Source organism: Cavia porcellus, unplaced genomic scaffold (genome assembly GCF_034190915.1).
Source record: "Cavia porcellus strain 051 isolate PalLab524CR breed Dunkin Hartley unplaced genomic scaffold, mCavPor4.1 scaffold_8, whole genome shotgun sequence".
NCBI lineage: Eukaryota > Metazoa > Chordata > Mammalia > Rodentia > Caviidae > Cavia > Cavia porcellus.
The window spans coordinates 93,424,987-93,442,029 of record NW_026947491.1 but is presented as its reverse complement, the minus strand read 5'-3'; the positions used below and the strand labels follow the sequence as shown (position 1 = coordinate 93,442,029).

The window sequence follows — 17,043 nt, the reverse complement described above, 5'->3', positions numbered from 1 at the left end:
CTCCAGGCTTAGGGTGTGGTTTTCTTCTGGCCAGGGAGATGGTGCCCTGCCCGGCTGACGAGCCTGAGTACAGGCCTCCCTGCGGCCACAGCCAGTGTGGGCACCCTGCAGGGCACTGGGGGGGGGTGGCAGGGAGGACAGCTGTCAGAAACCCAGAGGAGGGCGGGGATGTCAGGCTCTAAGCTGTGAGACCTGAACTGCGGCCTGCTGGTCCGTTATGATCAAAACACTGCCGCAGTCTCAGCCAGCGAGAAAACGAAACAAAAGCCATCTGCAGAGATGGACTTCCAGGGTTCCAGCCTGGCCCTCTGCTAACCAGGGTGCAAACTCTCTCAGCCTCAGTTTCCTCACCTGTGAAATGGGAGCACGAATAGCACTTCCCACATGGGTTCTGGTACCAATTTCTACAAAGTCCCTCTCAGCCCGGGTGGCCCATGGCTGATATTTCATGGGGTCACTGTTTCCGTCACCATCGGTGCTGTTTATGTCCAGGAGGCACTGTCACCACCAGGCCAAGAGAGCCATGTACAGCCTCAGGTGTTTGGGACGCTCTGGCCTCGGTTTCTGGGTGTCATCTGGCTAGGGCCCCCACAGTGGCTCTGCCCTGTCACTGAGACCGCTGGCACCTGACCGCTGGTCTGGCCTGAGCCTGGAGGTGGCTGCCCTGCTTGAGCCAAGAGCCCGCCCTCCCGAGGCCCCCCGCTGTGCCTTGGCTCCTGCTGGCCCTGTGCGGGCCTGCCTGCACTCGGGGCTTTTCCCGGACCGCTGTGTGCCGAGTCCATCCGCCCCTCAGCCCTCCTTTCTCTGGAAGCAGTCAGCGCGCGACAGAAGTCCAGGAAACAAACGGGAGAGGTCAGCTGCTGCGTGGGCTGAGACAACTCCGTGAAGACCTGAGCGCCGCCAGCAGCAGCTGTCTGCCTTCTGCCTCTCGGGGAGCCCGAGCAGCCCCCGGTCACCTGCCGGCCTCTGTGGGGCGTGTACCACCGTCTTCCAGCTTCCCTCCTTCTCTCTGCATCTGCGGTCATTTAACGTCCAGCGGTTCTGGTCCCCTGGGTGAGCCGCAGCCCTGAGGCTTGGGAGCCAGGAGGGAAGCGGCAGACGCAGCGCAGGGCCGGCCGGTGGGCGGGGAGGACGGCGGAGGACGGAGGACGCCGCTATACAGAACGAAGCTGATGGGCGCTTCCTCGCTGCAGGCTGGGTGAGGGGACTTCCGTAAAAAGCCCAGCACTGTGTGCGCTCGGGATGAATGGAAACGTGTTTCAGCCGGGAGGAGGGTCTCCTCAGTGCCGCAGGCATAATCAGTGGGAGACCCAGAGGCCACAGCTGAAAATAATTCCTTAAGTTTTCTGGGCTTTCTGTCTTAAGTCTTCTAAGCAATCAGCTCCGTCTCCTTTGGCCCAGTACCAAGCGCTTTCCTCAAGAAATCTGAGCGAGTTTTCTCTTCTTTCCCATGCCGTGTTCGGTTTACGGTAATAAAATGTGGAAACACTGCTGGTGGCTTGCGGCTGGGTGCGTCCCCTCATCGCTGCAGGGCCGGACAAGCGTCCCTGGAACCAGCACCAGGTCCCTGCCCCTGGCTCTAACTCAAACAAGACCCTTCACATTCTCACTTTTATGCACATCCTACTTCTGTCCCATTTTCATAACCAAAGAAACTGAGGCTCAGAGAGGGTAAGTGCTTTGGGCAAGGTCAGAGGCTACTCAGCAGTGGATCTGGGACTCAAACCCAGCCCCGCGTGACTTTAACGCTTGCGTGCACACTGCTATCTGGAGCAAACACCAGGGAGGCCCCGCACGTGGGGGCACATCCTTCAGGCTTGCCTGACAACGGGGTAAGTTGGCAGGGTTTTATACCCACCGACCCACCGACCTACCCATCCGTCAGCCCACCCATTTACACAGCCAGCGGCCGTTGCCAGCTGCCTCACAGCAAGCTGGCCAGGGTGTGGGACAAAGCAGAGACGGGCCCCGTCCTCCAGGGCCGCCCCTGCAGTGCAGACACCAACAGAGAACAAGTGAGAGACAATCTGAGACTCAGGGCCAGCACAGTTGTCACCTAAACCGACACCCAGATCTGGAAGACTTCAGATAAGCTATAAGGCTGGGGTGCCCCGGGACACCCAAATTCATTGACCATTGCGAGGTCCGCTCGGCTGTGGGGAGTCAGGGTCACTGGGACCAAACACCCTCCTGCTATTCTGGGGCTGGTAGAGTGAGGGCCCCCCGATGGCCACCTTGGAAACCACCAGCAGGTCGCCGCGGCAGGGGCAGGAGCACCGACTACGGGGTCAGGCGGTGGCCCTGTCACAGCTCCGGCTGGACTCAACTGCGCGGCCTCTCCAGACAGCAGTCTGGCCAGAGCGAGCGCTGTGTGCCCATCTACAAGCCACGAGACGCACCGTCCGACCACGCCTCCTGCCGCTCACCCTGTGAGTCAGGTGGGTGCGATTTTACCTCCGCTCCTAGGGTCAGGGGCTGAGACCTGGACGGTGGAGGCGGATCTCAAACCCAAGCCTGGGCTGCAGGCCTGGCTCTACCCCCTTAGGAGCTCTCTCTCTCTGTCTGTCTCTGTCTCTCTCTCTGTCTGTGTCTCTGACTGTCTCTCTGTCTCTGTCTGTGTCTCTCTCTCTGTCTCTGTGTCTCTGTCTGTCTCTGTGTCTCTGTCTGTCTCTGTGTCTCTGTCTGTCTCTGTGTCTCTGTCTCTCTGTCTCTGTCTCTCTCTGTCTCTGTCTCTGTTTCTCTTTGTCTCTCTCTCTCTGCCTGTCTCTCTCTTTGTCTCTGTCTCTCTGTCTCTTTCTGTGTCTCTGTCTGTCTCTGTCGCTGTCTCTGTCTCTCTGTCTCTGTCTGTGTCTCTGTCTCTCTCTGTGTCTCTGTCTCTCTGTCTCTCTCTGTCTCTGTTTCTCTCTCTCTGTCTCTGTCTCTCTTTGTCTCTGTCTCTGTGTCTCTGTCTCTCTGTCTGTGTCTCTGTCTGTCTCTGTTTCTGTCTCTGTCTCTGTTTCTCTCTGTCTCTGTCTCTCTCTGTCTCTCTCTGTCTCTGTCTCTCTGTCTCTGTCTCTGTGTCTCTGTCTCTGTCTCTCTCTGTCTCTGTTTCTCTCTCTCCCTCTCTCTGTCTCTGTCTCTCTGTCTCTGTCTGTCTCTCTGTCTCTCTCTGTCTGTGTCTCTGTCTCTCTGTCTCTGTCTCTGTCTCTCTGTCTGTGTCTCTCTCTGTCTCTCTCTGTCTGTGTCTCTGTCTGTCTCTGTCTGTGTCTCTCTCTGTCTCTCTCTGTCTGTGTTTCTGTCTGTCTCTCTGTTTCTCTCTGTCTCTGTCTCTCTCTGTCTGTGTCTCTGTGTCTGTCTCTGTGTCTCTGTCTCTGTGTCTCTGTCTCTGTCTCTCTCTGTCTCTCTCTGTCTGTGTCTCTGTCTCTGTTTCTCTCTGTCTCTGTCTCTCTGTCTGTGTCTCTCTCTGTCTCTCTCTGTCTGTGTCTCTGTCTGTCTCTCTCTGTCTGTGTCTCTGTCTCTCTCTGTGTCTCTCTCTGTTTCTGTCTGTGTTTCTGTCTGTCTCTCTGTTTCTCTCTGTCTCTGTCTCTCTGTCTGTGTCTCTGTGTCTGTCTCTGTGTCTCTGTCTCTGTGTGTCTCTGTCTCTGTCTCTCTGTCTCTCTCTGTCTGTGTCTCTGTCTCTCTGTCTCTGTCTCTGTCTCTGTGTCTCTGTCTGTCTCTGTTTCTCTCTGTCTCTGTCTCTCTCTGTCTCTGTCTCTCTGTCTCTGTCTGTGTCTCTCTCTGTTTCTGTCTCTGTCTCTGTGTCTCTGTCTCTGTCTCTCTCTCCTCCCCCAGGCTCTGCCCTCTCCCCCTGCATTCTGCAACCTCCCTGCCCCCCCTTTAGAGCTGGGTCTTATTTCTCTCCCCACCCAATGGTGGCATCATCAGGTTTTGGATGTCATGGAATTAAGCAAATGCAAGTGACACATGACAGTGAGGGTGAGCTCTGGGTTGGACAAAGCTCCCCTGGGATGCAGGCAGGACCACCGCTGTTTTATTAGGGTCAGCTGTCCACTAGAGGCCAGCTGCCCACGTGGGACTCCGGCCCATCACAGGCTAGCAATGTGCTCCGGCCAGGCGGCGCCTTCCCGCCATCCTTCCCCAACACGGGCTCAGTGTAGGACTCCGGGGCCCGGGGCAGGGCGCAGGGCGCAGGGTGCAGGCTCGGGAGGAAGAAGCCCGCCCCGCTGGGAAGCCCCCGCCAGCCGCAGCTGAGTGGGAGCAGACTCCCGGGAGTCCGGGTTGGGGATTACTTGTTCTAGCACTGCGCTGTCTGAATGGTCAGGGAGCGTCAGACGCTCCAAGCCCGGAGACTTTAGGAGTGTGAGACAGAGCCAAGCCACCGCTGGAGACAAAGCAGCGACCTTTCCTTCTAAAAACACTAACTAAGGGCTGGGGATTTAGCTCAGCAGCATGAGTGCCTGCCTGGCAAGCACAAGGTCCTGAGTTCAATTCCCGGTACCAAAAACAAAACAAGAAACAGAAACATATATAAACAAACAAACAGAAAACTCCACTGAAGGGATGGCTCGAGTGATTTGGGACACTTCAAGGACTTTTAGACCGGAGGGGGCAGAAGTCCGGGAAGGAACAGTGTCCTGGTTCCTCTACCACAGTGACACCGCCACCCTTTTCGGCTGTGAGCTCCGCTCTGCAGGTCCCGGGGAGGGTGCAGCCAAGGGCGGCAGGGTGTCGGTGCAGGAGCTCACCCCTCCGCCTCACCCCTCCTCCTCACCCCTCCGCCTCACCCCTCCGCCTCACCCCTCCGCCTCACCCCTCCGCCTCACCCCTCCGCCTCACCCCTCCTCCTCACCCCTCCTCCTCACCCCTCCGCCTCACCCCTCCGCCTCATCCCTCCTCCTCACCCCTCCGCCTCACCCCTCCTCCGCCCACGCACCCTCTCCTGCGGCGAGGGGTTGGTGGCAGCCGAGAGCCACCTCCTCCAAAGGGCAGCCCCTGGGCTGAGAGGTGCAGCCCTCCCTCCGCAGAGGATTTCACCGTCACTCTGGTTACCTACAGGTGCCTCCACCCTTCCTCATTTCCCCCACTCCATTCTTTCTTTCATTGCAGTATTTTAAAATGAAAAACCAAACTAGGCTTCTGACATCGTTTGCACTTTAAGATGGCCCTAGAGGTGGGACTTGGTGGCAAAGCGGACCGGTCCTGGAGAACAGAGGAGACCAGCTCGGAGTGAAGCAAATGGGTGATCTCAGGGAGCTTCGCCTCAGTTTCTCTGAATCTAGAGTTCTGGGGGACCCAAGCCTGGAGGGCTTCCTCCTGCCCACAGGTGGGGTGCAGTTCACTAGTAAAGCGAGAAAGCACGCGCGCGCCTCGCAGTGGACACAGGCTCTGAGCAGTGGGGAAACAAGAGCACCTCCTCTTGAGGCTCCCGTGGGGGTCAGGTGACCCCATGGCTGTCAAAGGTTTCGGGGGGCCAGGCCTGGCCCTGGCAGAGGCTCATGTAAGAGCTGAGAGCTCAGTGCTGTTTTGGGGTTTTTTTGACACAGGGTCTCTCCATGCAGTCCAGACTGGTCTTGGGCTCCCTTTGTAGCCCAGGCTGGCCTCAAATTCGCATGGATCCTCCTGCCTCAGCCTCCCGAGTGCCGGGATTACAGGAGTGTGCCGCCCTGCCTGGCTCAGTGCGGCACTTTGAAACAGTATTCACAGCCCACAGCTCTGACCTACCTCATCGAAGTTGGCTCTTATCACGGTGTCCAGGATCCTCTGACAGTGTGTCCTGTACATCATGATGAAGGTAGAGACCTGCGGGCCGGAGGGGTCAACCACAAAGGCTATGTGAACATACGTGGCGGCTGCGTGGGCAGTCCAGCGTCAGCAGGTCCCCCTGCTGGGGGAAGGGGAGTTGTGTGACCTAAACCCCACGGGAACCCCAAGCAGAAGGCATCTGTCCTGTATGTTGCCTTTGTTTGGTAATGTGGACATGTATTCCGTACCAACTGGTTTGTGTCTACCCGAGGTCATCTCCTGCTGACCAGAAGCTTCCTGAAAGCAGGACTCCAGGCCCTTGTCCCCTGCACATGACCCTCAGGGCCACGGGGCACAGCTGCCCTCAAACCCACAGAAGAGCTGCCTCGCTCTCAGGGAAGCATCCTGGCACGTGCTCCAAACACCCCGGGATCAAGCTCTCCCCCTCACTCCACCTCTAAAAACCCTCTTTATGCTTTCTCCAAATCCCCTCAGCACACGGACGCACGGGCTTCACTCTGAATGTGTGGAGGGGGAGGGGCTCTGCCCTGGTGAGGTGAGCGGGTGTGGGGGCCGAGGACAGGGACCAGGTGAGTGGACAGCCCGGTGCTGACAGAGGAGTAGGCAGGAGGCGGGGAGAGCTCTTGCTCAAATGAGCAGGGCACTGGCCGGGCAGGGTAGCACCTGCCTACAATCCCAGCACTCAGGCTGAGGCAGGAGACTGCTGTGTTTGTGGGCCACGCTGGACTACGTGGTGAGTTCAAGGCCTGCCTGTACTGATGGAGAGACGCTGTCTCAAAAAGTTGGTGGTGGGGGAGAGAAGTGGAAGAGGGGAAGGAAGGGAGGGAAGGGACGGAAGAGGGCTTAAGACGTGCTGTGCACGTGTTTGCCGTCTCTGTGTCTCTGTGTGTCGGAGAGGGGCGCGTGGTGGGTGCGGTCACCTTCTCCTCGGGCAGGCTGGCCGGCAGATTCAGGTCCTTGACGTTCGGGAACTCCGGCAGCAGCGTCCCGAGCTTGGACCTCGGCGAGTAGGCCACGGCCTGCTTGCTCACCTCCTTCTTGCCGCCCTCGCTCACCCAGGCGGCCCCCTTCTTGGAGTACATCACGTCGTAGTACTGGGAGCTCTCCTTCACCGCGATGCCGTAGTAGTGGTACCTGGCCGCGGAGAAAGGGGCTCTGACAGGGAACGGGGAGGGAGGGCGCGCTGGGCGCAGCTCCAGGGCTGCAAGAGTTAACTCTCCCCGGAGGCCTGATACCTCTGAAATCTAGAATTAAACCAGTGTTCCATGTGCCAGCCATCAATCAGGCAGGTAAAAATAACCAAAATTACCTCCTACAGGAAAGCTTCAGTCAAATACTTTGCCAAGCAGAGAGGGGATGGAAAGTTTTGCATCCATACTTGATCTCTGTGGGTACCACATGTGACCCGCACTCTCAGGGACCCGAGAACTGCTTGTGCACCCCAGCAAAACCCATCGGCAGGTGGCTTTCCTAGGCAGTGGAGCGCTGGCTCAGGGAACTGTGGTTTCAAAGAGCTGAGTTCAGTGTCTCCCTTAGCAGCGCATGTCAGAGACCAGGGTTTTATTAACTCGGAACAGGCTCGAGGATAGCCACGCTTTCCCTTCAGAGTGAGCGAGCTGCCTGCCTTTGGATTTCAGCTGCCGAGCGCTGCTCCGCGCATGGTGGGCACCGTGCAAAGTGCCCGCACACTCTGATGTGTGAAACAGCCCTGAGTGATGCCGATGGCTGTGGGCTTCCTAAGACGCCAAGCAGAGGCCGGGAAGCACAGGCAGAGCACGCAAGGTTCCCACACCAGACCAGAGTAGCTGCTTCACTCACAGCAAACACCGAGTGACAGCCTGAACCTCGATGGGGCGCAATGAAAACAGACCTTTCCAGCCCCTTCCTGGGACCCAGTGGTTCCGAGCAACTGAGAATGGGCCGGGAAGCACCATGGGCAATTCTGCAACACACCAGTTTGTGCACTGCAGTACAAAAGGTCTAACACACATCGGCTTATTCAAAATTCCCCTGAGGCTGGAACTAAGTTGTATGCCCATTTTACAGACAAGGAAACTATGGCTCAGAACAGTTAAGTACTGTCCCCATGGTCCCAGGGTCCCCCAGACAGGCAGGGTTCTCCAACTAGGAGGCTGGTGATTCTCAAACTCTACAACAATGAAGAATCTCCTGCCAAACCTACACCAGACTCCTGCCTCTCCCTCCCCGGGATTCTGGTTTTGCGGGTCGCATAGATTTTCTTAGTACTAAGGCAGTCTGTGACCTCGCTTTGGGAGCTGCCACACGGCGTGTTAACTCCCCGTCTCCACCAGGGCCGCGTGCAGATAGGCCCCATCATGATGAGGCCAGCGCAGAGGCGTCTTGACATCACCTCCCCTCCCCCACACCCCGACCCTGGTACCATTCGGAGATGCTCCTGCCCAGCGGGCAGCCGGCCTCTAGCTGGGCGCCTCCGGGGTGGAAGAACTGGGGCCCCTCGTAGACAGGCCAGTTCATGGTGCGCCAACACTGCTACCAGAAAGTTCTCTGTGCCACGCTGGGGCCTGCAGTCTGCGCCTTCCACTGCCCAACTGCCACCCAACTGCCTTCCTGGGAGCCTGTGGGGGAGGGGCGGCAGGGTTCCGGAGCCCCTTCTGGGGGTGACAGTTACGGGAGACCCCTCTCACTCCAGAATGTCCCCCTTCCCCTTCCCCAAAGCCGCATGGCCACAACATCACCTCTTAATTATCTCAGCATGCTGCTAAGATCGGCAGCCACAGGAAAACCATCTCTCTGGTCCCTTTTCCGTGCCCACGCTTGGGTTCTGTAGTGAACCCCAGCACCCTCTGCCAGCTGCCCACTGTCTCCTGGCCGAGCACAAGTGCTGGGAGGGTTCCTACCCGCCCGGGCTGTGGGTCGGGTCGGAGCCCAGAGCTTCGCAGCCCCTCGCTCTGGCTGAGGGGGAGAACAGGGCACCAGACAACCGGTTCCACAGAGCTGCCAGGAAGATGCGGCTGGTTCTGCCACCCTGCAGGCTCAGCAAAGAGAAGATCCAATCCGGGTTCTGGCCAGCCGGCCGGCCTGCTCCTCGTCCGGCGCCGCCCGCCCGGGAGCCTCGCTGGCTTCTGGCTTTTCTCTTGACTTGTCATCTTCACTCCTTAGTGCCTGCGGCCAGCAATGCTTCGGGGAGCTGGAACCCCTCTGCTCAGCCTGCGCCTGTCCTCCCGCAAGAAGAGTCCAGCTTCTGTGCTCTGCGAGCTTGGCAAGGGTGAAACTTCATTTTTAAAGGAATACCAGCATTTTTCATTGTAAATGAAGTTTGAAGCCAGGCGTGGTGATGCAGGCCTACAATCCCAGCACTCTGGGAGGCTGAGGCGGGAAGACTGAAAATTTGAGGCCAGCCTGGGTCACTTCTGTAGACTTTGTCTCACAATAAAAAAAAAAAAAGGCTGGGGTGTAGCTCAGTGGGAAGGCTGTGGGTTCAATCCCCACGACCACTAAAAAAAAAGTTTTGGTTTTCAGAGTAGTCACCTTGGAGAGTTACTAGAACTTATTCTGAGCTGTCCTTTGTTTCCAAATTTTCTGGAAATCCCCTTGGAATTGAGCTCAAAAGCTCCTGAGTCACATGAAAGAGTTAGTCCCGTTATTTTCAGAACTTTGCCAATAAGGGACCCATTTCCTTCCCCTAATTTTCCTGGAGTCAACCTACCCCGGGAGGATAAAAATGTGCTGCGCAGGGTGACAGAAGCCTGTGAGAGTGGGGGCTTCTCGGGGATGGAAGGACAGTCCGGGGTGCTTTGAGACACCCTCAGAGACAAGGTCCTGAGGCCTCTCTGGCTTTTACACACGGAAAAAGGTGTGGTGTCTCCAGCTCACCGGGGGCCACTTGCTCTGCACAGCAGAAAGGTTCAGGAATGCAGCCTCAGCCAGTGCCCGACACCGGCGTCCGAAGGGTTCAAAGAAGTCTGCAGATAAGCGTGGCCCCTGCCCTTTGCGGGCGAGTACTGACCTCCTCAGCCTCCGCAGCCTTAGAGCCCCCTCACAGGGCATTCCTGCAGTGCAGCCTGAGGGCCAGACAGAGGGCAGCTCCTGCCAACACCAGCACTGTCCTGGGAGATGGTAGTCCACGTGCCCTTCCTCTTCCTCTTGGGGTTCTCCTTAATGTCCCCCCTCAAGACACTTCCCTGCCCCACCCTTCTCTGTTGGACATAGGATTCCCTTTTCCTAACCTGTCCCACCCAGCACCCAGCACTCTGTCTCTGATGCAGGGCATGTCGGAAGCCGGTCTTGGTAGGGTGAAGGTTGGGCACACCTCTGGCCAGCTGCAGGTCACCCAAGAGGCCAGCTGCTCCTGGACCCTAAACTGTTTCACACAGAACACCTAAAGGCAGGGTGGGGCAAACTCAGATCCACTCAGCCTCTCCGTCCAGGGACCTAGAGAGGGGGCAGCTGTCCTGCCCGCCCCCCCCCCCCAGGCACAGACCGCCATGGGGAGGGGCGCGGAGGCGTGGAGCTGTGGGGTGGCTCGAGTGAGCGTGGGAGCTTACTTGGACTGTCCTCGAGTCCCGAGTCTCCTGGTGGTCAGCTGTGGAAACTGCTGCCTTATGATCTGCAAGTCAACACAAGAATCTGTTACCCACTGGGAAAGTTGGGGTGCGTGCCTGAGATTTACAGACAGCAGGCTGGAGGGAGGGAAACAGGGTTCCCGCCTCAGTGACTCATTAGGAGTCCGTGGGGCCCTGAGAAAAATCCCCGCTGCCTGGGAGCAGAGGGGGAGCTCCTTCCTTGTCCGGGGACCCTGATCCACAGGACCCCTTTAGCTCCCCTCCTTCCCGCTCAGGAGGGATCTGGTGGCCCAGTGTGTGCCGCCTACTGCTCCAAGCCCCTCTGGTGGATTCCACCCACCAGAATCCAACCCAGGCTCTGCCCAGGCTTCCTGAGCCTGCTCCCGCCCCCCGCCCTTGCGCCCTAGAACCCACTACCCAGAGCCCCCCAGACCGGCTCCTTTAAGTCACTCAGGCACTGGGTGCCATGTCCCTGTCCCCACGCCATGCCAAGTTCACTTGCTCACTTGCACGCTAAGGGCTTTGTTTGCATCCTGTCCTATTTGAGGGCAAAGTCTGTGAGCCTGGGGACCTTGCATGGGGCATGGCACCCCAGAAGAACTCAGCCCACATTTGTGGCAGGGGAGCAGGAAGCTCTGGTCCCTGCATGGGCTTGGGCTGTCTGCTGAGGCGATAGTCACTATGGACACAGACCTGCAGGACACAGACCCACAGGAGACCCGAGGCAAGCTGCCGCTATCACATTCTGGGTGCTTGGGGAGAGGACAGTGCTCATGGAGCCTCAGTAAAGTGGGGCAGGGAGGGGGTCATGCACTAGAAGGGTGCGGTTAGACAACCCCCCTCCCCCGGTGTTAGAATCCAGCTGGCCCATGTGTTAGGCTGGAGCCCCTGGACAGTTAGTTAACAGCCACGTGACTGGTTTCCCCATCTGTAAAATGGGAATGATGACCTCGTCCTCAGACGATGCTTGTGAAATGCTGAGGAGCAAATGGAACAATGGGAAGTGCGGCCAGCACTCGACAGCTAGGGACTGCATAGACGCTGTCCGCCACCATCGCCGTCCTAACCCCCGCTTTCCTTTTCAAGTCCAGCTTCGCTCTGCTGCAGGGTCGAGGTGCTGCCCAGCCTGATTTCCCTCTGGCATGGCATGGACTGCAAATGGTTTTCCCCAACAGGGATGGGCCTTCTGGTCCTCGGTCCACACCAGGGTTCTCTCTCTCACCCACGATTTGCATCCGCTCAACAAACAGGCCCTGTGCCGCCGTCAGCTGTTTGAACTTGGGTCTCCCGCTTCACCTCTCTGTGCCCTGCTTTCCTCCTGGGATGGCTGAGGACTTAGGCAGCTACCAGGGGTGGGATGGCTGGGGTGGCCTGGGCTGGACTGGCATCGGTAGGATGGAAGGAAGGGTGAAAAAGGCGAGAACCTGGACTGGCAGCGCGAAGCCGGCCCGCTGTGATGCGTTGGGGAGCTGAGGGCCCAGCGCGGGCGGGGAGGCAGGGCCGCAACACCCCAGCTGCCGGCGGGCGAGGGAAGGCGCCCCACGGATGTCCTGTCCGGAGACTCCGACCCAGGAACAGCACAAGAGCCCCTTGGAAGTGATCAGACGGAACAGCAGTGCAGCCCTCCCCCTGCACCCCGCCAGCGTGTCAGCGACGTAGGCAACACAGCTGCTCCCCCAACCCCGGCGCCAGCCACTGAGGCCCGAGTGCTCACTCTGCCCGAGTCCCTTGCTGGTCACTGTGCCCCGAGTGAAGAGCGAGCCTGGGTCCAAGACCGTGTTCTGTAAATACTGTCCGAAACTGCATCTCCTGGGCCCGAGCGAGGCTACGGCAAGCCGGCCCTGAGGCTCGGCGGGACGGCCACGTGCTGGGCCAGAGGCCTGACACCCTGCAGGAGCCACAGGCCACGCAGACGGAGCCAACCAGGCGAAGCGTGAAAACGGGGTGGGGGGTCTTCATGCCGGCTACAGGGAGCTATGATCGAGCTCTGAGCTTCCCTCTACCCAGGTACAGCAGATCATGATCAAAGACGCTTGCAAGCAGACAAGGCACGCAGGCCGCTCCGGGAAGTCCCGCCTGTGCCATGGACACAGCTGCAGGACACCACGCTGGCCCCCACAGTAACGCATGATTGAAGATACAATGCTCAGTGCTGCCAACGTTGCGGTGAGATAGGGGACTCAGCCCTGCCCGAGATGGTCACCAGCTCAACCCCACCCAGACATTATCTGGTATTTATCAGGTGCCAGGAAGGACCCATGCTTCTGACCGGTGTCGGTTCCAAGTTTAAAATAAGGCAGAGCTAAGTCTGGGGCTGAGAGAGCGTGAACGGAAAGCAGCGGCAGAAAGGACTCTCCGAGCCCAGCGCCCTGGGTAACACACGGCAGCACGGCGGCAGGGCTGGAGACTCGGTCCTCCGGGGACGGCACTCTCAGCACGACACACTGACGACTGGCACTGGTGTGAAGCCAGAAACTCACAGGGAAGGGGGACAGGTGAGAACGGTGTCCGTCAGGGGTGGAGACCCGAACCTCAAGGGTCTGGACCACACACGTGGTGAATCAACTCCCAGTGCCAACAGAAGGACTGTCCTGACTGCAAATTTTCCTAACTGGCAAAGGAGGTCCAAGACAAGCACAAACCCACCAGTAGTGAGCTGTGGTCCCAAGTTTTCTCTTTTCTCTGTGAAAAGTAAATCATTCCTCGTCCCCGGCAAGTAATCTGTGGGCACTGAAAGCAGGGTGCACTGGAGTTTGGGGTGCGGAGCCTTATCATTCCCTGATTTAAGAGACTGGCTGAGTTCTGAACCCTACAATCCGAAGGGTGACCCACCCAGCACTCCCAGGCTGACATCAAGGCAAAGACCTGGTGCCTGCCCCAGGGCCACAGGAACTGGGGACCCCGGTGCCTGTCCTAGGGCCACAGAAACTGGGGACCCCGGTGCCTGTCCCAGGGCCACAGAAACTGGGGACCCCGGTGCCTGTCCTAGGGCCACAGAAACTGGGGACCCCGGTGCCTGCCCCAGGGCCACAGAAACTGGGGACCCCGGTGCCTGTCCCAGGGCCACAGGAACTGGGGACCCCGGTGCCTGTCCCAGGGCCACAGAAACTGGGGACCCCGGTGCCTGTCCCAGGGCCACAGGAACTGGGGGCCCCGGTGCCTGCCCCAGGGCCACAGAAACTGGGGACCCCGGTGCCTGTCCCAGGGCCACAGGAACTGGGGGCCCCGGTGCCTGCCCCAGGGCCACAGGAACTGGGGACCGGCTCTCTGGAGTCATTTCTTCCCCTCCCTGAGCCGACCACACTCTTGAGTGCATTTGTCACTTTTTGCTGTGACTCCCTCGGGGCTGGCGGGACTGGCTTATCTCTTCTGAATAATGTGTCTGGTGCATGTGACATCACTGTCTTTGGGACCAGCACCTCCTGCTGCCCTGTCACCTGGACCAGACCCTCCTGCCCCACAGGCTGCCCACAGGCCGACTCGATCACCGCGGCGCCTGGCCAGAGTCCAGCGCCTTTCCCCTGCGGCTCCCGCCTCTGCCTCCCGCCCAGCCCGCTCCAACCTACTGTCCTCCCTGGGCCCAGCTCCTGCTGGCCCTGCCACTGTGTGTGCTTGCCCCTCTTCCCCCCCAGGGACCCCTCTGTCTCTGAGCCCCTCCTACTTCCCTGTGTCCTGCCTCTGTTTCCCCAGGGAGCGGGACAGAGCACGGAGGTGAGGCTCACAGCCTTGGCACAGCTGCCTCGGTGGGGTTCCTGGCCTGGTGCAGGTCACCGTCTATGTTTTACTCCAGTGACCCCCGCAACGGTTCCACTGCACAGAGATGCGGCTGAGGCTGAGATGGCTAAGCCCACCCCCCTGCGGCCGAGTGTGCCCAGTCCGACCTGACAGCCACCGCCTCGGTGCCCCTCAGAGCGTCCCCAGGCTCCTCTCTTTCCCCTCCCATCAGCAGACCGGGGCTGCTCTCCCGTCATCATCTGCACCCCCACATTCATGCGTTGGGGGAGCGACTTGGTTTCTGGTTCCCAGCTGCTCTTCAGGGCAGATTTCTCTGTGGCCCTCCTGGAAGTGCCCCAGGTCTCTGCCGTGATCCCAGCAGGCACGGGGGTGCAAGAGATGGCAGAGCCCGAGACCTCTTCATGGAGTCAGCTGACACCCAGAAACATGGAAGCCTGGCAGTTACACTCTCTGCTACCGAAAACCCTAAACAGAGGCTGCTCCTGGGTGGAGCAGAGCCAGGGTGCGGCTCGGGCCTGCAGTGCAGGAGGCCCTGGGTTTGATCCCCGGCCCGGCAAGATCAAGAGCTAAAGCCACAAGGATGATCGGGGGCCCTAGTGGACTTGTTAACTGAAGGCTGCGTCAGCGCTGTGGCCTCAGAGGCAGCTGACACCCCTCGAGGGGCACCTGACTCAACAGAGGCCGGATGCACACACTTCACCTTTCCTTTGGGGGTCCCCAGTGCCAACCACAGCACACTACTGGGGGCTTTCCCAGGTCTGCACCTCCAGGCCTCTGCCCTCGCCGTGCCCTCTCTCTGTGTCCCCTGTCCCTCTGCATGTCACTCCCCAGTGACCTTTCCATCCCTCTCCAAACTGTGACGCCCACCACCTCTGACAGCACAGGTTCCATCCTCCATCTCGACAGCCTCCCGTCCCCACCAGCCCTGTGGCGTCCCCCTCTGCCCCTGCTTTCGGTCACACCCCACCCCTGACCAGCTCCTACATGGCCCTAGACAAGGTCCAGCCCCTCCAGGGTGGCCCAGATGCCACGCCTCCCTTCCAGCTGGCCCCGCCCAGCCCCAGGCTCCGCCCAGCCTGTCCTTGCTGCCCGTGTCCTCTCCAGTACCCTGGTCCCCCTGATGTCCACTCTGCCTTGCTGTCTCAGCTTGTTTCCAGTTTCCTCCCAGAAACCTTCTTTTGGCCACTTGCTTGGGGAAACCACAGTTATGAAGTCCTTAGAATTCTTTTCCAAGTAATTAATTTGTTTTTAAATCAACAAATTAAAATTGCATATACTAATGGGACACAATATAATGTTTTAAAATACGCTGTCATAGTCACTTTCTTGTTGCAGGGACAAAAACTCGACACCCACGATTTAAAGGACAGGTTTAGCTTGGTTCACACTTTTAGTCCGCACGAGCCAGCTCGGGGCAGGAAGGCAGGACTGCAGGGTCTCGGAGGACAGCTGCTCACGCGGAGCAGGAGATGACCAGGAGGCAGCGGGGAGGGAGGAGCCAGGGGAGGCGCCTGCCGGCCCCGCCCCCAGACTGCACCAGGCCCCGCCCCCTAGCAGCGGGATCCAATCCGCTTCCGAGCCCCGCCCCTGAGCGGAGGGATGCGCGCTTGGATTACTCCTACTTCTTCGTGGGGAGCCGTGAAAGAACCCCTCCTCTCACTGCCTACTGGTGTTATCTCACGTGTCCTATTGGCATAAGTAGTGCCAACAGTGCCAGTACCAGCAGTATCTGAATATGATTTTCATTTTTCATGAGTATTTTACTTATTTATATGTTTCTTGCCTAAGAATTTCTCATACAGATTTCTTCCCCGCCCCTAAGCAGTTTACCTGTGGCGCGAAAAGAATTCCAATGGGCTTCCAAACATTTACAGGGACTTAAACCTGTAACTAAGTGCCTTTTAGACAATGATTTTCTTAAGCCTACCCACCCACCCTATAATACTCCCATTCTCCTGGTACTCAAGCCTGATGGGTCTTACCCTCTAGTACAGGACCTTAAGATACTCAACAGTGCTGTTACCCCAGTGCACCCAGTGGTGCCAAACCCTTATACCATGCTCTCATATCCTCCCTCCACCACTCACTTTACAGTCTAGATCTTAAAAATGCCTTTTTATCCCTTTGTGTTTATGCAGACTGACCCAGACACTGAGGCCTCAACAGCTTACACCCGTTATCTCTGGTAAACCTCTTCTCGGGGACACACAGCAGCCCCTTCCTTTCCTAATCACCAATTTCTCAGACACCCTGGTCAAGACTGACAGATAAATTTTATCTTCTCACCTTTGTTTATACTTTTTCAGGATACATAAAAGCCTTTCCCACAACCAGGGAGACTGCTGATATACTTACTAAAGTCCTGTTACATAAAACCATCACAAGGACTAAAACCAAGTTAGAGCGGCCCCTACCTGGTCTTCCTGGCAACCTCAACAGTGGTCAGAGTTGCTAGACTGCCATCCTGGCCTCACATCACTCAGGCTAAGTGGTGCCCTCCCAGCCCCAGATCTAACCATCCTTCTGCCCACTCATCCCCACTCACCAAGGCCTCCCAGCCACAACTCTCAGGATAAGTCATATTTTGTTGTCCAATTTGGTTCCTAATTTCTTACATTCTATTAACTATCCTTTTTTTACAGCAGGACTCTCAACAGTCTTTCCTAAAGACTCCCACATCATGTGTAAGATCGTCCTCATGTTGTTCCATGTGACAACTGTCTCAGCTCGCTCTACCCTCAGCTGTTTAGTCAAACGTGACATCCTGAAGGCCGAGGCTCTTACCTTCCCTATAGTGGTACAGCTATGGCCAACCCCCGCCCCCCATTCTTTCCACCTCAACTCCTGGACCAGAGACAAGCCCACCTACCTACACTCTTAACTTTTACCCTTTCAGCTGGGGGAATAGTCACCTCTCATAACTTCCCTCCTCCTAACCCCACACTGATTTTCAGAATTCTACCTCACCGTGGCAATGATTCCTCCTCAACGTGGTCCTGACAAAATGACATGTCTAAATCAA

General features: G+C 58.0%; 1 protein-coding gene across 3 annotated transcripts in view; it reads right to left on the bottom strand.

The window, feature by feature from the left end:
* Rfx4 (regulatory factor X4) overlaps nucleotides 1-17,043 on the bottom strand; it is a 151,025-nt gene that overhangs the window by 60,304 nt on the left and 73,678 nt on the right. For 2 of the 3 annotated variants that reach the window (XM_023566301.2, XM_063255504.1), the window contains exons 5-7: nucleotides 10,269-10,330; nucleotides 6,663-6,876; nucleotides 5,701-5,778 (exon numbers count right to left, since the gene is read on the bottom strand). In XM_023566301.2, coding sequence (XP_023422069.2) covers nucleotides 5,701-5,778; nucleotides 6,663-6,876; nucleotides 10,269-10,330 — 354 coding nt within the window. Of the gene's footprint in view, nucleotides 1-5,700; nucleotides 5,779-6,662; nucleotides 6,877-8,143; nucleotides 9,130-10,268; nucleotides 10,331-17,043 lie in introns of those variants that run through there. The other variant, XM_063255505.1, reaches the window with a different exon arrangement.